Source organism: Syngnathus typhle, linkage group LG8, assembly GCF_033458585.1.
Source record: "Syngnathus typhle isolate RoL2023-S1 ecotype Sweden linkage group LG8, RoL_Styp_1.0, whole genome shotgun sequence".
Classification (NCBI taxonomy): domain Eukaryota; kingdom Metazoa; phylum Chordata; class Actinopteri; order Syngnathiformes; family Syngnathidae; genus Syngnathus; species Syngnathus typhle.
The window spans coordinates 12,091,904-12,112,145 of record NC_083745.1 but is presented as its reverse complement, the minus strand read 5'-3'; the positions used below and the strand labels follow the sequence as shown (position 1 = coordinate 12,112,145).

Sequence of the window (20,242 nt, the reverse complement as noted above, 5' to 3'; positions counted from 1 at the left end):
GATGTGCCTTTGCCACTTGGTGGCAATATAATACAGTACATGGTGACAGAGGTCGCAACTTCTGAACACTACGTTGTTTTTTGTGGATGATAAAGAATGTATGTCGGTAATTAAAAAGCACGCGATACTTTGCTGCGCGGCCTCTTTTTTTTCTGTACCATACCAGTGTCCAGTGTGCCAAAATAAATTCACTTGTTAAGCTTATAGTGCAGTTTAGCTTCATCCTAAAATGTCGCCCCAACGTCACAAACGTTTTTGAGTAGTCTCATTTGATAGATTTGAAACACCACCAGACTGAAACAATTGACATATTCGGACAACAATTGACATATTCGGACAGACGTTAAAGGTTCTTTATTTCATTTGCAATATTTTATAAAAGAAAGTAGCACTGAAGCTCAGGGACACCGACTGCAGTTAAGTGTGTGTGTGTGTGTGTGTGTGTGTGTGTGTGTGTGTGTGTGTGCGTGTGTGTGTGTGTATGCGTGTGCGTGTGTGTGTGTGATTGTGTGTGATTGCGTGTGATTGTGTGCGTGTGCGTGCGTGTGTGCGCGCGCGCGCATGCGTACGTGTTCTTTCTTGGCAAAGCGACATGCATGGCAAAAGGCGTTCGGATATGTTTCTGACATCCAGCCCTGTGATTGGACGCTTGAGGCAGCACAGTTGCGCCCGACTGACGTCATTCTACACACCGACCAATCAGCTGAAAGCTGTGTGGAGAGAGGGCGTAACGCAGAAGTGGAGCCAAGACAACAGGAGGGGAATGGCGGGAATTTGTCTTGTTTCTCCTTATTGGACTGGAACAAGGAAGTGACTGCTGACACTAAAAGAGTTCACAGACAGCCTTTTGTAAAACTGCAATTGTGACAGGTAAGAATGACATTGGCTCTGACGCTAATGAAATAGGAAATACGACAATTGTTTACTCACCTACTGAGCTCCTTGTTGGGTCTGTTCTCCATCTTCTGTTTTTGCATTCTCAGTCTGCACGAGAAAAAAAAAACACATCACACAGGTCACATGACTGCTGCCATCTTGTTCTGCCCACGATTCACTGCACTGTAATCTATAACTTTTCTTCCCAAAACAAAGCACTCTTTGTTTCAGCACTGTGGTGATGACATAACTATTAAGTTGCTAGTCTTGCCGTTATTAAGAGCTGTTTGTTTTACCTCCAGTCATTCATGTTGAAAACTAAAAATGTAACATCTGTGTAATACATACTGTACCTGGTTGAAATCTGGTAGAAATGGGATAAAATTCCCAGCATAGGTTTGTCTCAAATGAAGTGAGACTGTAAAGCAGAGACGTCAAAGTCATTTTTTTCGCGGGCCGCATTGTAGTCATAGCTTCTTTCGGCGGGCCATTAAGACTGTCAACCCAAATGTATGAGGACCTCATATTATATAGAGTAAAAGCTACAAAACAAACTGACAAATAACTCGTTTTCAAATCAGATGAATAAAAACTGGTAAAAAAAAAAAAAAAAAAGATATTAAAAGTGAAGACAATTTGCAATTCTAGTAATGACACGCGAATTTGATGCACAATTTGTCTTCGCGGGCCACATAAAATGATGTGGCGGGCCGTATCTGGCCCTCAGGCCTTGAGTTTGACACCTGTGCTGTAAAGAATTGGTTTATTGTTTTTTTGTTGGTGTATGATAAATGGGTGGACCCACGGAATTTCTTGTGGCAGATCAAACTGGTTCTTGGGGCAGAATTTTGCACAAAAAAAATTAGAGGGTGTTGCTGAACAAATTTTCAAAGGTCACACCCCAAATTCCAACAAAACAAAAAAACTGAATAATAACAAATGTGGCTACAACTAGTAAATATTTCCAGAATCAAGTATTCTTCTCATGGATCCCTTATGACAGTGCTTCTCAAATAGTGGGGCCCCTTGGGGGGCGCGGTGCTATACCTGGGGGGGCGCGTGTGACCCTGGGGAACAGGCTTTTTTTTTTGGCAGTACTAGAATAAAGTGTAATTGCGCATCTTCACAGCAGGGGGCAGTGGCGCTCTCATTGTTACTTCTGTGACGTTTGCGACAGTGCGACATTTTACGACTTACAAGACAAGTTAGGATAGTCACGGTGGGGAGGGGGGGCGCGAACAGTTTTCTTCTTGCTAGGGGGGGGGGCGTAACAGAAAATAATTGAGAAGCACTGCCTTATGATGATTGACAAAAATGGACTCAGTTCTCCCTTGCCCGGATACAGGTCACCAGGGCTCCCCCTCTGGAGCCAGGCCTGGAGGTGGGGCTCAAAGGTGAACGTCTGGTGGCTGGGCCTTCACCTATGCGTCCCGGGCGGGGAAAGCCCAAATAGTGGGTCCCCCTTCCCACCGGCTCACTACCTGTGGGAAAGGCCAAAGGGGTCGGATGCAGACTGAGCTGGGCGGCCGCCAAATGGGACCTTGTCGGACCGATCCTCGGCTACAGAGGTTGGCTCTAGGGACATGAAGCTGGTGTATGAGGCAAAAAGGTTTCGACTAGACGTAGTTGGACTTGCCTCCACGCATAACTTGGGTTCTGGTACAAGTCCTCTCGAGAGGGGCTGGACCAGACATGGGCAAACTCCAGCCCACGGGCCACTTCCGGCCCACGGGGCCGTTTAATCTGTCCCACCAACCCTTAATAAACTCTATTATTAAACTTTTTTTTTTTTGGTGGTCATTTTTCCTGCGATGACTGCGTTTCCCCAGTAGATGGGGAACCGCCCGCCCACGCATTTACTACTGTAAGCCGTGTCAGAAAGCTCGGTGCACACTCACAAGTGCGTGTACGTACTCAGTAGTACGGACACGCTGCACTCCGCACTCCATTTCTATCAGTTTCACCTCATAAAAACATCTTTCATAAATCTGACCTGCAGGCGCTGAAGTGATGAAAACTGTTATTCATAATAACAGTGTCGTATTTAATGAGAATCACTGATAGCAGTTTTTTGGGTGAAATGTTTTTTTAATGCTGTTAATACCTACTAAAGGCCAAAACCTTTTATGCAATGACCTTTACACGTCGTTTATATTACTTCACACAAACACAACATCCATCTGCCCCTGGTTCGGCCCCCCGGTCAAAATTTAGAACCCAATTCGGCCCGCAAGTCAAAAAGCTTGCCCACCCCTGGGCTGGACTCTCGTCCACTCTGGAGTTGCCCACGGTGAGGGGCGCCGAGCAAGTGTGGGCTTACTTATTGCCCCACAGCTAGGCTCCTACACATTGGGGTTCACCCCAGTGAACAAGAGAGTAGCCTCCCTCCTCCTTCAGGTGGGGGGACGGGTCCTGATTGTTGTTTGTGGTATGCACCAAACGGCAGCTCAGAGTACCCACCGTTTTTGGAGTCCTTGGAAGAAGTGCTGGAGAGTGCTCCTTCTTGGGGCTCAATCGTTCTGCTGGATGACTTCAATGCTCACGTGGGCAATGACAGTGAGACCTGCAAGGGCATGACTGGGAGGATCATCAAAACCCGAGCGGTTATATTACTGGACTTCTGTGCTCGACATGAATTGTCCATAATGAACACCATGTTCAAACATAAGGGTGTCCATGTGTGCACCTGGAACCGGGACACCATAGGGAGCAGTTCGATGATCGACTTTGTAGTCGTGTCATCAGATTTGCGGTCGCATGTTTTGGACACTTGGGTGAAGAGAGGAGTGGAGCTGTCAACTGATCACCACCTGGTGGTGGGTTGGGTCCGATGGTGGGGGAAGATGCCGGTCCGACCTGGCAGACCCAAACACTCTGTGAGGGTCTGCTGGGAACGTCTGGCAGAATCCTCTGTCAGGAAGAGCTTCAACTCCCACCTCCGGCTGAGCTTTTCCCACGTCCCGGGGGAGGCGGGGGACTTTGAGTCCGATTGGACCATGTTCCGCGCCTCCATTGTTGAGGCAGCCGACCAGAGCTTTGGCCGTAAGGTCGTTGGTGCCTGTCGTGGCGGCAATCCCCAAACCCGCTGGTGGACACCGGCGGTAAGGGATGCCGTCAAACTGAAGAAGGAGTCCTATCGGTCCATTTTGGCCTGCGGGACTCTGGAGGCAGCTTTTTGTTTTTACAAAAAACAATACATCACTATTCGATGTCATGTTTTTCTTTCTTTCAAAAACATTTTTGAATTTCATTTGAAAGTGTAATTAAAAGGTACCGGATGGCCAAGCGGAACGCGGCTTTGGCGGTTGCTGAGGCAAAAACCCGGGCGTAGGAGGAGTTCGGCGAGGCCATGGAAAATGACTTCCTGACGGCTTCGAGGAAATTCTGGTCCACCATCCGGCATCTCAGGAGGGGGGAGCAGTGCACCGTCAACACTGTTTACAGTGGAGATGGGGTGCTGCTGACCTCGAATCGGGACGTCGTGAGTCGGTGGGGAGAATACTTCGAAGACCTCCTCAATTCCACCTACACGCCTTCCATTGTGGAAGCAGGGCCTGGAGACTCTGCGGCGGACTCTCCAATCTCTGGGGTCGAAGTCACTGAGGTAGTTGAAAAACTCCTCTGTGGCAAGGCCCCGGGGGTGGATGAGATCCTCCCGGAGTTCTTAAAGGCTCTGGATGTTGTGGGCCTGTCATGGCTGACACAACATTGCGTGGACATCGGGGACAGTGCCTCTGGATTGGCAGACTGGGGAGGTGGTTCCCCTCTTTAAGAAGGGGGACCGGAGGGTGTGTTCCAATTACAGGGGAATCACACTCCTCAGCCTCCCTAGTAATGTCTATTCAGGGGTGCTGGAGAGGAGGGTCCGTCGGGAAGTCGAACCTCGGATTCAGGAAGAGCAGTGTGGCTTTCGTCCTGGCCACAGGAATCAGCTCTACACCCTCGGCAGGATCCTCGAGGGTGCATGGGAGTTCACCCAACCAGTCCACATGTGTTTTGTGGACTTGGAGAAGGCGTTCGACCATGTCCCTCGGGAAGTTCTGTGGAGGGTGCTTCGGGAGTACGGGGTGCTGAACCAACTGATAAGGGCAGTTTGGGCCCTGTATCACCGATGTGATGATCGGTCATCCGCGAAGGACTCTGAGTCAAACTGCTGCTGCTCCTTATCCATGAAAAGAGCCAGATAAGGTGGCTCGGACATTTCATGCCTCCTGGACTCCTCCCCCAGGAGGTGTTCTGGGTATGTCCCACTGGCAAGAGACCTCAGGGACAACCCAGTATGCGCTGGAGAGACTATGTCTCTCGGCTGACCTGGCCTTGGGATCACCCGGGATGAGCTGGACGAAGTGGCTGGGGAGAAGGAAGTCTGGGCGTCCCTCCTAAAGCCGCTGTTCCCGCGCCCCAACCCCGGATAACTGGTTGGGTGGCTGGATGGATGGACGGACGTGTGGATGGATAGAATATTCTACCACTCATCTCATCAATTAATTGGGTGGTACGGTATATGCATCTGAGGTACAGGTATTACCGTATTTTCCGCCCTATAAGGCGCACCTAAAAACCTAAAATTTTCTCAAAAACCAACAGTGCGCCTTATAGCCCGGTGCGCCTTATATATGGACCAAATTCCTAAATTTAAACTGGCCTAAAGCATTGGCCCGCTGAAGACTATGAATCATGACTCAAAAAGACTATGGATCATTATTTTATGATTATAAAGTAATTTGTTTGCGTCTGAAGTTGAAATAAAAAAGATAAAATGGAGAATGATTTGATTTGGATTAAAAATCTGACATGATGCATTAATGGTGCGCCTTATAGTCCGGTGCGCCTTATATAAGGATAAAGTTTTAAAATGGGCCATTCATTGAAGGTGCGCCTTATAGTCCGGTGCGCCTTATAGGCCGGAAAATACGGTACTTTTATCCACATGCGGTCATCATCCTCACATTCTACAACGCAGTATGAATGTGTTTTGTTTTGTTTGGCAGGCCTGGCCTGGTGAGTGAGGTGGTTTTGATATCAAGTTGGAATAATGTTGCTGCAGCAGAACCATATTTGAAATAATATTCAAGCTTTTGTGAAAGTGAACATGACACAGGGGGAGAATTGGAGTTAATTGGAGGAGAAAGTAGATGAGTTATGGTTAGAAGCAGATTGACATCGCCACAAGCTGCAAGAATGGTCAAAAGTTAAAGTTCATACATATTCATGCCAAAAGGCAAAGGTTAAAATAAGAGGGTATCATTGGCATGTCAAACTTCAGATGGAGTTTAGCACATTTGATAAGGTTTAAGCATTACACTCATAGTCATTTAGTTTTTTAAAAATATATTAATTTACTGTAATAAACTTCACCGTACGCTGTTATTAGCAGCCATGTTCCGATGTACTCATAAATGAAAGACTTGGCAGCTTATTGCTAAATTACAAATGATACCCTACTTACTTTTTGGGTGAGAATACTTGAAATTCCGTGCCTAAAGTAGTGGTTTTTTTTTTTTCATATCAAATCATTAATTGCAACGACGACGATCAATGCCAATAAAAGCCTGCAGTGTAAGAATTTGCGAGGTGCATGAGCGTCATGCCATGCAATTTGTCAGTCATTCATCAATCAGGCACCTCGTCGGTCGCCGGTACCGCCTCCTCCTTTTTCCGTCCAGTCCGGACACAAACAGAGACAAAGACTACTCGTTATTATTGCGGCAAAAATGCAAAGTGTAGTGACAACTCTTCCTGGCGTCTGAAAAGAGTGCCAGCACTGTCAGAAGACGTCGGCGCTCACCACAGTGACAAATCCAGTGGATAAGGCGGCATTTTCCACACTGTCCACGGTGGCCTGGGCAACGTCGTTGGCCCCGGCAACAGCGGCGTCAGCCACAATGTTGGCCTGCTCGGTTGTCTTCTGAGACACTGGGAGGACAGTTTTTGGTCAGCAACCAGTTTCAGGGCAAAAAAACAATCCATGTTCTGCTGCCGATGACTACTGATCAGAGGAGGGATTGAACAAGTGAGTCGTACCTGTATTGACGCCGGTCACCACCCCCTCCATCGTCTTGTTTCCTGGAAATACCACATTGAGGGCACAATGCATGTGTAAAATTTCCGCCGACTTTATGAACCACGAGTCTTGGCTTCGGGTAGCCGTTTTCATGGCCAATAGCATCTCGAGTCTAAAACCAGTAGGCAGTGTGGTGTACGTTTCATTTTTTGTTTTGACCTCAATTACAATGTTTTGTAGAGCTAATGCAGGGCCAATATGCTCCTCCTGACGGATTTTGACATTCTTGGGGTTGGGGGGCCTTCTTGAGCACTGTCAGTCCAACTTTTGCCAAATTAATCAAATGCCACTGCGAGCGGACGTGGGCAGCCCGTGGGCCACCACTGGCCCACCCCTGCTGTAGGTCATGAATTCTATTCGTGACAGTCATTCTTGCGTGACACCACAAGCTTTTAAACCAGGATGAAGGAACAAACGGCTGCTCTGTGTGTGTTGCGTGTGCAAGTGCGTGTATGTCTGCTCTCTGATGTTTGTCACCACAGAATCATTGTTCTCTCATTCCAACTCGTCACATGGTACATTGTGCTCCCCCTGATGTCCTTTTGATGGCGCTGTAGTATTTAAGTGATCCTTTTATAGGCTCTTTGTTCTTTTCAGATGAAGAGAAAAGCAAGACTTTGCGAGAAAGATGAAAGACTGCAGGTGAGGCTTTGACATTACGGTTGCTTATAAATGTCAATTTCTGCTGCAGTTGTCGAATGTTGTATTATTGTCAGTTTTGTGTTTTACCTTCCTGGTAATCCATTCCAGCTGACACATTTTATTTAATAATGATATGGAGCTCATTGTTATATTGGACTTTATAAAATAATGTAGTATGGTGATAACATAATTGTGTAGAACAAAAGTATAGATAGCCTTAAAGACCTTGTGCGTCACAATTATGAATCAAATAGTGATTGTGTGGCTCCAGGTGTCCAAGTCATGCTTGGCCATCAGTGAGAGGATAAAGAATGTATGCCTCATTACCTCCACTGCTTGTGTTCTAATTCATGTTGCTTGATGCGTTGCGTCACCGCCGCATGAATGCCATACATTATCCCATATTGTGTTCACCATTATGTGTTAGCATTAAGCTAATGGACATTAAGCCAAATTTATCTGGTGATTTGAAATATATGCAACAATTAATTGCATCCTCGAGATCTAGTCCATTAAGAAATGAATAATTAGAAAAAAAGCAGAAACCGAATTCTAAGGAATTTCAATTATAATGAATTTCAACTTGAAATTTTCGGAAATAAACAGATGGTTTTTTTTGTTTTGTGTTTAAGCCAAGTTCAAAATCCACAAAATTACGGCAGCACAAATCATTACAGTGGGGAGCGATGTCCTGTGGTTTTCCTCTAGCTTGGAGTGGCATCCCAATTTGGTCTTCTGTTGAATATTTATTTGTACATCGCAACAACCAGACGGCTCAGTCCGGCCACACCCAGACCGCCGCCCTGACTTCCTAATAATTCACTCTACTTGGGGAAGCAAGTAATCACATCAAGTGAAATATTTTCTTTTTTTTTTTTTTCCTTGCACTCACTTGCTGTCATAATAAGATGACATTTGGCTATTGGTAACTCACCGACATACATGACCCCCTCCTTGGTCTTGGCGGCGGCCTCCTCCACGCCGGCTTTGGTCTTCTCTGCGGCTGCCACCACGCCGTCCTTGGCGATAGAGAATCCCTTCTTCAGAACGTCCATGATGCTTCGCTGCTGCTGCTGCTTCTCCTCCTCTTGCCGCCTCGACTGTCCCGTCCTCGTCCGGTCTGCTCTTCTTGCTAATGGAGAGGGAGGGAGAGGGGAACAGGGGAAGGGAGGGGGACCGGGGCGATGCCAACATGGGAGGGAGAGGACAGAGAGTTAGTGGCGCAGAGGAAGGAGGAAGACCAAAAGGAAAACGTGGAAAGAGAAAGGAAGCTTTTTATTCATGGATGTAATTTCTGCTCGTCTTTCACCAGCAATTAGTATCAATGTTCATTTCCAACAAGAACTCTGTTCACAAAGCATTGAAAATGTTGCCACTGGTAGAGGATGCAACAACGCCCTCCAGGGCAAAGGAGGCCTTCTATTGGCTGAGATTTAACTGCAGGATCCTCGCTTGACTTTTTTTTTTTCTCTTAAGAAAAAAAAGATCATAAACTGGTCACAAATCTTGAGGTGGCAGCACACCGCACTGCACTGCATCATACTGAGAGGGCTTTCCAATAAGTGAAGTTTACAACTTTTAACATTATCAGGAGTTTAATCGCAATAAATCATGAAGTGAAGAATTACCGTAAATTCCGGACTATAAGCCGCGACTTTTTTCCAAAATTTTGAACCTTGCGGCTTATAGTCAGGTGCGGCTTATATAAGGATTTTTTCGTGATTCAAGATTTAAGAGTTTTTTATTCGCCATGTTTGAGCGTGCCAAACAAGGAATTTTACATTTAGGTGACTAACAACACTCAGGACATGTGAAAAATGGCCAAAAAAATAAAAAATAAATTTCACTTTTATACACTGCGGTATCTTGAAGAAAAAAACAACAACAAAAATACTATTTTGAAACACTACTATATATACCAGAGATTACACAAAGCAGTGGCGCTGTTTGGACCATCTGCATTGTATTAAAACCCAATCAATCAGCATTTAAATTAAATTCTTCTGACATTTTGCTCATCAAAAACAAGTTGTAATGAACGTGAACTTTTAATGCATTTTATTCAGAAGGTTACTTTGAACCCCGGGGCTTAAATGGCGGCGCGGGGTATTTATGGATTTTTACGGCCTCCAGAGGGCGCTCTCGTAGGAAGCAAGTCGCTCTTGCTTCTTATTCTTCTTATTATTATTATTTTGTGGTGTGCAAGGACTTGAGTCGGAGGCGGAGTGACAAACGACGGTGCCAACGGCAGTTGACATTTATAATTATTCTCATTCAACAACGGCCAGACTCTTTTCCCTTTGAGATCCTAACACACACACTAAACTAAACAGGAAATTCCCACACGTGTAAACTGTCCCACCGGAACTATGTAGCGTGAACTTAGGTTCCGGGTGAATTATGTAAACCCACTACAATTTCTTCTTTGTCAGCGAGACAGACGAAGAAGAAATAATAATAAGAAATAATGCGCCGAAAAAGACGTGCTAGTTTGTGTTTTGAACATTTCGCGCATCACGCACACACCCTCATGGAAAACACACGAAGAAATGCATTTGATGCAGCTTTTAAGTTAAAAGCAATCGATTTGGCTGTCAAATAGGGAAATAGAGCTTAAATGGTGGCGCGGCGTATATATGGATTTTTACGGCCTCCGGGGCGCTCTAGCAGGAAGCAAGAGCGAGACAGACGAAGAAGAGATAATGCGCCGAAGAAGACGTGCTAGTTTGTCAAGACGGTTGCGTAACCCTTTCCTTTATTTCGTGGTCCCGTCGACTCTGGAGCGAAACGTGTCGCTCGCTAGTTTAATGTAATTTAGCGCTTCGTGCATGAATAAAATTACCATGAACAGACCCTCATCACACTCGAAGAAATGAATAAAAGCGACGACGAAAGAGAGACTGATAAAGTGTGAGGCGAAGGATATCTAACGCTATTCCAATCGGACGCTGAGGAGGAAGGCTGGTTTCACCATTGCACAGGAGGAAGATGAAGACGATGAAGCTCTTTTTTTACATTTACTGGTATGTTTTTTAACGAGCCCTGTTGGTGCTGTACTACCGTGTTGCTGCTGTGTTACTGCCGCGTCTCAGTGACTTTTACCGGGTATGTTTTTTTTAATCCAGCCCTATTAGTCTTGTGTTACTTCCGTGTTGCTGCGGTATTACTGCCGCGGCACGGGCAGTGTTTGGAAAGAAATGTTAAGGTATGTTATTAAAACTTTAAAAAAGCTTTCTGTGTCCAGTCTTTCTTTGTTAATAACTCGCGTTGGAAAGAAATGTTAAGGTATGTTATTAAAACTTTAAAAAAGCTTTCTGGGTCCAGTCTTTCTTTGTTAATAACTCGCGTGCACACTTCCGTGTTGCTGCGGTACTACTGCTGCGTCACAGGCAATGTTTAGAAAGACATGTCAAAGTATGTTATTAAAACTTTAAAAAGGCTTTCTGTGAACGGTCTTTCTTTGTAAAAAACGTGTGTGCACGTGCGGCTTATAGTCCGGTGCGGCTTATATAAGAAAAAAACTAAAATATCCCCCAATTTTAGCTGGTACGGCTTATAGTCCGGTGCGGCTAATAGTCCGGAATTTACGGTATATCTTGTAATCGATCACATGATATGGTGCAGCTAGTTAAGTAAAAACTAGACGATGTACAGAGACAACTTGCAAATTAGTCAATTCAAAGCAATCTTTTGGGTGTATGTGGTTGATAGGAGTCAGGTTTAAGTTAAGTTTATTTATATAGCCCTAAAACACAAGCAGTCTCAAAGGGCTTCACATATACCAAACAAATTGACAATTATTCTCAAAGCGTCCCCTGATCTTAAGTTCCCAAGAGGGCAAGGAAAAACTCAAACAACCCTTACTAGGGGAAAAATGAGAAATTTTGAGAAGGGACCACAGATGGGAGGATCCCCCTTTCAGGATCACCAGGCTGCAATGGATGCAGAAAGGGCACATAAAATACATAATATAAAAAATCAAAGAAAAAGTGGATGTCCAATTCAAAGCGAAAAGCTGCAGGAGGTGCCCTCTATTGTCCTGGCACTGTCTCCGAGGGGGGTAATCCGCTGCAGTTCCCTCATCTGGATTGGCCCATGAGAATCCAGACAGGCGCTGTCAGCTTGGGTGTCACCTAACCACCTCCCCGGGGGGGGAGTGAAAACACAAACTCCAGCCGAATCGGCCACTATAGGTTAATTAAAGGCCATATCATAGAAATGTGTCTTTAAACATCTTAAATGTTTCTACTGAGGTAGCAGTTCTAATATCCATTGGTAGGGCATTCCAAAGCTCTGGAGCCCAAATAGAAAATGCTCTCTACCCTGCAGACATTTTTTTGGCCCTCGGGGTCACTAAAAGACTAGCGTTTTGCGAGCGGAGGCTACGAGACGGAACGTAAGGAACAACTAGGTCGACGAGATATGAGGGCGCTAAGCCATGCAATGATTTATAGGTTAATAGAAGAACCTTGAAGTCACATCTTAAATGGACCGGGACCCAATGTAAGTTGGCTAATACAGTGATCCCTCGCTACTTCGTGTTTTGTTTATTGTGGCTTCACTACATCGCAGATTTTTTTCCAAATTAAAAAACAATTTAAAAGTCAAAATAAAACTTCTAAGTTGAGGAAACGTGTCTAACCTTTAGGACAATGTAGTATTGCTCCAAATGTTCGTTCACATTCCTTTAGAACAGGGGTCCCCAAACTTTTTCCTGTGAGGGCCACATAACCTTTCCCTTCTCTGATGGGGGGCCGGTGTCAGTTTGTAACAGAAAAAGTGTGACGATCGTAGGGGAGCTTAAAAAATTGATTGTTTTCCAGAAAGCCACACATAACCAAATAACGGTTATTTAATAACCCTTTCCAGGTTCTTTACAGAAAAAAAGTCAGGAAACAAATAATAACACTATTAATGAAATAAATAATAACTAAATAACCCTCTCTGAGTTCTTCACAGAAAAAACAACTAAAAAAATAACTAAATAACTATCTCTGGGTTCTTCATAGAAAAAAAACCATGGAACATTAACTTTCTGTTGTGCCATGCACAATCTTAACAGATAAAAGTTCAGCTCAGTTGTCAGAGCAGAACCTCTCTGACACATATGAGCAGTCTCTTAAAGTTCTTGTGTTCCTTCCTTATAATCCTTTTGTAGGTTCCAGTAGGCTTGTAGACACCGCTGTCTTTTTTGTTAAAGTTTGATAGTGCGTCATAGTCTGGAGTAAAATTTGTTGTGGCAATTCTTAGGCGAGATCCGAGGTGTTGGTCCGTTTACCTCGATCTGTGACGGGTAGATGTTGACGTTCATGTGGCTGAAACTGCATCTGAAAGCTCAGCGCGCGAATTACAAGAATGCTGTCGTCACAGCCCACGCTCTAAATTCGGGACTGATACAAATAGAGCGCGAGTGCGCCATGTCCGTACACGCACGCACTTGTGAGTGTGCACCGAGCTTTCTGACACGGCTTCCGGTAGTAAATGCGCAGGCGAGCGCTTCCCCATCTACTGGGGAAACGCAGTCATTGCAGGCAAAATGACCAAAAAAAATAGTTTAATAATACAATTTGTTCAGGGTTGGCGGGCCGGATCAAACGGTCCCGTGGGCCGTAGTTTGGTGACCCCTGCTTTAGAAGTTTGTTTTTGCGTGTTAGCACGATCGCGAATTAGCAACTTTCCGCTAACTCGTTAGCCTGCCCAGTACCGTTTTTTTCCATGTATAATGCGCCCCCATGTATAATACGCACCCTAAAAATGGCATGTCAATGCTGGAAAAAAGCCTGTACCCATGTATAATACGCACCAAATGTTTGTTTTGTTGTTGTTTTTTTCCCAATGATCGTCACACACGCATCTGGGTGTGGTGAAATTTGTCCTCTGCATTTGACCCATCCCCGTGTGATTTTGATCCATCCCCTGGGGGAGAGGGGAGCAGTGAGCAGCAGCGGCGCCGCGCTCGGGAATCATTTGGTGATCTAACCCCCCAATTCCAACCCTTAATGCTGAGTGCCAAGCAGGGAGGCAATGGGTCCCATTTTTATAGTCTTTGGTATGGTCTTAACTAGGCTGGATGTATTTTTTTTGTTGGCGTTGATTTCTCCGACTGCCCGTAAAGGCACCACCGCGATCAGTTAAAATGAAGAGAGGAAAGTGACGTGCGGACATGTGAAAAAGGCGGCTCTGTATGGGAGAGAAGTTGAAGAGGAATAAAAACACCCTTGGAAACCAAAACTTGCCCCTCGTCGTGACTCGGAGCCGCAACAAATGTTTCGGATTTGTGTAGGGTACATTGTGACAGCATACGAGCAGGTGATCGAGCAAGCGTCTGATACGAGAGCATTGCGTTCGTATGGAGCGTGTTTGAAGTGAACAGCAGAGACGAAAGGAACAAGGCAAAGTGTTGTGAAATATAAAATTACCTGTAATACGCATTTTGTTATTTGCTGATTGTATTAAACTATCACATTCATTGTCAGTCAAGAAGAGAAGAGGACTATTCGCATCGGATCCATAGTGCGCATGCGCAGTGATACTGCCTCCGTATGACGTCCAGTCCGCGATGGAGATTAAAAAACAAACAATATTTGACAATAACACAGGTTTCTGTTCCTGTCTTTGGTAATGTCATCCTGTCTTTGTTCCACGTCTTTGTCGGTCAGTTGTTGTTGGTTTTGTTAGAGAGTTATGTTAGTTTACCAAGTCTGTGTTTTGAGTTCCTCCAATGAACCCTAGTCCAAGCTGCACTTGGTCGCCCTGCTCCTTTCCAAACTCCATCCGTGACAAGTTTTTCTTCAAAAATTGTTGTACCATGATTTTCTTTAAAAAAAATAAATAAATAAATAAAAATTGTACCCATGTATAATGGGCACCCCGGATTTTAAGACAATAAATTAGTTAAATTTTGCGCATTATACATGGAAAAAAACTGTACTTCTTGTTGATGACCGTACTTCGCGGATTTCACATATCGCAGGTGGTTTTTGGAACCGATTATCCGCGATAAACGAGGGATTACTGTATTGGGGTAATGTGATCAGATTTTCTTGTCCGTGAGAGCAGCCTTGCAGCAGCATTTTGTGCTAACTGTAGACCTGTACTAAAACAAGCTCATTTGTGGGGCAGAGTAGAGAAAACTACAAAAATGGCTACCAAGAGAGTCTTACATCAGTAGTCTAAAACGTACAAATTGACAGTTAAAGCTACTCGGGCAAATTGTTGAGAACAACTAAAACTCACTGACGTTATTTAACAGTTCAAATCATCCAGGCGACGTTTGTGTGGTGAACCATTAAAATGGCTGCCAGGTGAGTATTGATTCCATAATAATCATGATAGAGTTAAGAGAAGATTGAGAGTGAAAGTAGTTTCAGCATGAGTCCAGGAGACAACATCCAAGAGAAACACACTGATAAACAAAAGCAGCCTGTCCTAAGGAGAACTACAAAGATGGCCGGCAAGCTTGTGTTCTGTCCATCTGACGATGGAGGAGAGGGAAGTCTCCTGTGTGACTCAGCAAAGTTTGCTATTGTCTGATTGGCTGCTCTTTTTTGGCTTCTGCCTTCCCCTCTTTCCCCTGCATCATCATCATTATGCCTGAAGTTACCATGACGATGAGTGCTGCACTTTACAAAGCACTGAAGATGTTAGCTTAGTGCAAGTTTGTGATGATGTAGCTTTTCAAAGGCCTCAAATAGTGTCTCGGGGGCACACATTTTGCAAATCGAATACATTTGGAGATGGCTAGCGTGAAATGACTACTGTTGGAGCCAATTTAGTTTCCTTAGCTTAAATTCTTATTTTTGTTTAAGATTCGCTAGCCTTGGCCCATGGACTTTTATTTGACAAAGCCTTTGGTCTCCTGATCAGTCACCTGATCAGGGAAATAGGCTGCTCCCACTTAGTAGTCAGTCTCAGTTAAACAAAGAGGGAAGATAGTAGTGACATTGTTTTTTACCGCTAAAAGGTCATTACAAGCTACTTCTAGTCTGCTCCAAGCTTGTAAGTTTTGGAACTTAAGACTTGGAATTTAGAAAACAAACTCTACTATACTTCTTGGAACCCTTTATGTTGAAACCTTAGTTGGATTACAAACAATTTGGATTTGTACCTGTGTGCCACCTGTTTGCCTGCCTGCCATTCCCCCTCCCCCCTTTCCTTGATGGTAGATGTACCCAATGAATTGTCTCCTGACTTGCCGCCACAATTAGCATTTTATGAAAGGTGTCACAATGTTCAGTGGCCCTTCCAACATCAACCCACTGACAAATTTTACACGTTTTCATCCACTGGGACAAGAAGTACTGGATCACATGTTGCTCTCAGTCATCTTTACGAGGAATGCAACTCCTGCCTGCTAATTGGCGTCACACATCTTTGGAACATTTTTGTTTTAAGCAGCAGCAGAACACCCCTGAACTCTTTTTGACTCTGCTTACGCTAACAATTGTTGTTGTTGTTGTTGTTTAGAGTTCACTCAACATCAAACCCTGCAAACATGAGGACTTCATATTCACATGGTGAGTAGATAAAAATACTTTGGATTTCATCTCAATTTAAATAAAAGTAAAATTTCTTACAAGAAATGTTGAGGGAAACCATAGTTTTTAAGGGAATAATCATATAAAGGGAAAATAAAACTGAGAAAAATGTCAAATACTGAAGGAATAGGGTCAAAAAACAAAAAAACCCGCCTAGCCACAATAACAGATACGCTCACATCTCTTTGGATAAAGTACCGTTTTTTTCCATGTATAATGCGCAATTTTTTTAATTTTATTTTTTTAAATCCGGATATCATACGGAGGCCGCCATTACAGATGCGCTTTCTTCTCTGCTGTTCACTTCAAACACGCTCCATACGAACACAATGCTCTCGTATCAGACGCTTGCTCGACCACCTGCCCGTTTGCTGTCACAATGTACCCTACACAAATCCGAAACATTTCTTCGCTATTGAGTATGCTAACGCATGCGCAGTGATACTGACCGGCAGAATAACATCCGGTTGTTCCCAAAGATGATCTTTTTTCTGAAATAATTTTACGTTCACGGACTCAAGTAGGAGTCAAAATTTGGGTGCGTATTATACATGGGTACAGGCTTTTTCCAGCATCAACATGCCATTTTTAGGGTGCGCATTATACCGTTTTTTTCCGTGTATAGTGCGCCCCCATGTATAGTACACACCCCTAAAAATGGCATGCTGATGCTGGAAAAAAGCTTGTACCCATGTATAATACGCACCCAATTTTAATGAATTTTTAAAAAAAAAAAGAAATTAATTTTTTTTTTTTTTTTTTTTTTTTTTTTAAGTCCCAATGATCGTCACACACGCAGGGAGGCAATGGGTCCCATTTTTATAGTCTTTGGTATGGTCTTAACTAGGCTGGATGTAATTTTTTTTGTTGGCGTTGATTTCTCCGACTGCCCGTAAACGCACCACCGCGCTCCGTGCGCATGGAGCGTGTTTGAAGTGAACAGCAGAGAAGAAAGGAACAAGGCAAAGTGTTGTGAAATAAAATATTACCTGTAATACGGATTTAGGTAGAGAACTGAACTCTCGCTCTTTATATAGCTGACGTGTCTTGCTCATCCGTTCTGCGCATCTGTAATGGCGGCCTCCGTATGATATCCGGTTTGCGTGTGTGCGAGAGAGAGCGAGAGAGAGAGCGTGCGAGAGAACGCTCAACCGTAGCGCGCCGCCGACCGCCCAACTGCACCGGGCTGGTCGATTATTGTGACAGAGCCGTCGCTGAAATTTAGAAGATATTTTTAAAGTCCTGATGTACTTTCTAAAATTTAAGTGGACCTCAGTGCGCACTGCGCAGGGAGCTTAATTTGGTGCGGTCGCGCAACCGCAGCGCGCCGGGCGCTCACTGTCGCATTGCTTAAAGAGCGCCTTTGTGTTTTAGGATGAACAGCAGAGACCAAAGGAACAAGGCAAAGTGTTGTGAAATAAAATATTACCTGTAATACGCATTTTGTTATTTGCTGATTGAAACTGCTAATTAAACTGTGAATTGAAACTAATAGGAAGAAAACAACTCTCGCTCTTTATATAGCTGACGTGTCTTGCGCATCCGTTCTGTGCATTTTATTTCACAACACTTTGCCTTTCTTCTCTGCTGTTCACTTCAAACACGCTCCATGCGACCGCAATGCTCTCGTATCAGACGCTTGCTCGATCACCTGCTCGTTTGCTGTCCCGTGCGCGCACGAAGCGCGGTGGTGCGTTTACGGGCAGTCGGAGAAATCAACGCCAACAAAAAAAATTACATCCAGCCTAGTTAAGACCATACCAAAGACTATAAAAATGGGACCCATTGCCTCCCTGCGTGTGTGACGATCCTTGGGACTTAAAAAAAAATAAAAAAATTTAAAAAAAAATTTTTTTTTTTTTTTTTTGTACCCATGTATAATGCGCACCCCAGATTTTAGGACAATAAATTAGTTAAATTTTGTGCACTATACACGGAAAAAAACGGTACATGGGGGCGCTCTATACATGGGGAAAAAACGGTATATAAGCAGACAAGTATATTCACGTAGTCAACCAATAAAGAAGACATAACTAGACATTCTTTGATATAAGATAATAACAGAGGTTGCTACAACTTCACGATTCAATATGTATTCCGTGAAATAACAAATGTTTTTTGATATATTGCCTAAATAGCTTAATGACCCTTAAGGAACTGTGTAATGCATGCCTGATGGTTTTTTTCTAAATCATGAACACAGCCAGACTCGTCTTGACCAGAGTCGTCTTGACCGTTCAGTACTTGATTATATCTTGTGTCTTGACTAAACTTCATATGTCGCCTAATGCGAGACGCCAGCTTTTCGATTACTACTGAACGCTCTGCACAAAGGGAAATATTTTGCCTAACAAAGAAAAGATACGGTGGGAAGCATGATTAAACTAAGAATATGATGATGTAAGCAAGTACATGGAGTATCAAAAGAACAAACAAACAAAAACATGGTAAGTGGTGAGTACAAACTTTGCATAGTCAGGGAACATTAATAAATTGATGATGTCACAGCCAAAAGCTCACATAATGCCGTCCAAAATGACAAAATTGAAAGAATGACGAATGGATGAGGTGCGACAGTGTAAGAATGGAGCAGAATGTTTACAGGAAGGTCACTTGAAGATAAAACCAGCAGGTGCCAGAGGGAGACAGCCAAGGACTCGGCCAAAGATGATCGGCAAGGCCGAAAGACGGTATGGCACCCACTCCCAATGAATCAAACTCTACTGCGAACTCGCCCCACCCCAACGACTCATCACTGTTAGGGTAGTGCTCACATAATCATACAATGAAGATATTCTGCAAACCCTAACAATTACCCATCAAACTCGCCCCACACCGGCCTGTGCAACTGAATATAAGCTGACCAAAGAACCTTTAACGTTGCCTTTTCTGAATGGAGACTTCCTGCTCTTGAAAGGCCCAGCGCTGTATTGTACTTTCCTGAAAACAGAGCTTTCTTAACAAGAATTGTGATTGAACTCAACCAACCTGTGTAAATCTAATCTAATTTCTGCTTCAGTGTTTTAGCATTTTCATGAATCTGAAGAAATCAAACGAGCACGCAGTGAGTAAATTGGATAACAGGTGATTGGCAATGGCTTTTGCCGTGAGGCGCAGATAGCGCGCTCCCTAAATTATGGACCAAATCCAACAATACAGTCCAGTCAAAAACAATGTATGATGTAACTATGTTTTCTGAAAAAAAAATAATCTGTCAAAAAACGTTTTAATTACACTCATCCATCCATCCATCTTCTTCCGCTTATCCGGGGTCGGGTCGCGAGGGCAGCAGCTTCAGGAGGGACTCCCAGACTTCCCTCTCCCCAGCCACTTAATCTAGCTCATCCCGGGGGATCCCAAGGCGTTCCCAGGCCAGCTGAGAGACATCGTCTCTCCAGCGCGTCCTGGGTCGTCCCCGGGGTCTCCTACCGGTGGGACATGCCCGGAACACCTCCCCAGGGAGGCGTCCAGGAGACATCCTGATGAGATGCCCGAGCCACCTCATCTGGCTCCTCTCAACGTGGAGGAGTAGCAACTCTACTCCGAGTCTCTCCCGGATGACCGAACTTCTCACCCTATCTGTAAGGGAGAGCCCGGACATCCTGCGGAGAAAACTCATTTCGGTCGCTTGTATCCGGGATCTCGTTCTTTCTATCACGACCCATAGCTCGTGACCATAGGTGAGGGTAGGAGCGTAAATCGACCGGTAAATTGAGAGCTTTGCCTTTTGGCTCAGCTATCTATTTACCACGACGGACCGGTACAGAGTCCGCATTACTGCCGACGCTGCACCGATCCGCCTGTCGATCTCGCGCTCCATCCTCCCCTCACTCGCATTCCACCCTTTTCCGATCGAGGACCATGGACTCGGATTTGGAGGTGCTGACCCTCATCCCGACCGCTTCACACTCGGCTGCGAACCGCTCCAGTGAGAGCTGGAGATCACAGCCTGAAGAAGCCAACAGCACAACGTCGTCTACAAAAAGCAGAGACGCGCTGCTGAGGTCCCCAAACCGGACACCCTCAACGCCTCGGCTGCGCCTAGAAATTCTGTCCATAAAAATTATGAACAGAATCGGTGACAAAGGGCAGCCTTGGCGGAGTCCAACCCTCACTGGGAACG

At 44.6% G+C, this 20,242-nt stretch overlaps 1 protein-coding gene and 1 long non-coding RNA gene across 8 annotated transcripts; one reads left to right on the top strand and one right to left on the bottom strand.

The window, feature by feature from the left end:
* Positions 1 to 339: 339 nt before the first annotated feature.
* On the bottom strand, positions 340 to 8,651 carry LOC133158053 (synuclein-like). Of its 6 annotated transcripts, none has more exons than XM_061284878.1 (6): positions 8,517 to 8,651; positions 6,901 to 6,942; positions 6,665 to 6,792; positions 6,502 to 6,528; positions 931 to 984; positions 340 to 823 (listed from the first exon to the last, which is right to left on the bottom strand). In XM_061284878.1, the coding sequence occupies exons 1-5, from the start codon at positions 8,635 to 8,637 to the stop codon at positions 931 to 933; spliced, it is 372 nt and encodes a 123-aa protein (XP_061140862.1). In that variant the 5' UTR covers positions 8,638 to 8,651; the 3' UTR covers positions 340 to 823. The 6 variants fall into 6 exon arrangements, with proteins under 6 accessions (XP_061140862.1, XP_061140864.1, XP_061140863.1 ...); XM_061284880.1 differs by having other exon boundaries at positions 340 to 817; XM_061284879.1 differs by having other exon boundaries at positions 340 to 814.
* Positions 732 to 19,810, top strand: LOC133158055 (uncharacterized). Of its 2 annotated transcripts, XR_009715123.1 has the most exons (4): positions 732 to 870; positions 7,538 to 7,582; positions 16,049 to 16,098; positions 18,724 to 19,810. It is a non-coding gene; the product is annotated as an uncharacterized LOC133158055 (long non-coding RNA). The 2 variants fall into 2 exon arrangements; XR_009715124.1 differs by lacking the exons at positions 16,049 to 16,098; positions 18,724 to 19,810 and adding an exon at positions 8,491 to 10,813.
* Positions 19,811 to 20,242: the final 432 nt, after the last annotated feature.

What these genes read in the sequence shown, in the direction of transcription:
- LOC133158053 (XM_061284878.1), bottom strand. Translation starts at nt 8,637, where the DNA reads ATGGACGTTCTGAAGAAGGGATTCTCTATCGCCAAGGACGGCGTGGTG. An exon ending in GGAGGGGGTCATGTATGTCG is followed by an intron (nt 6,943 to 8,516) that starts GTGAGTTACCAA and finishes TGGTATTTCCAG; the next exon opens with GAAACAAGACGATGGAGGGG. An exon ending in CCACTGGATTTGTCACTGTG is followed by an intron (nt 6,529 to 6,664) that starts GTGAGCGCCGAC and finishes GGACGGAAAAAG; the next exon opens with GAGGAGGCGGTACCGGCGAC.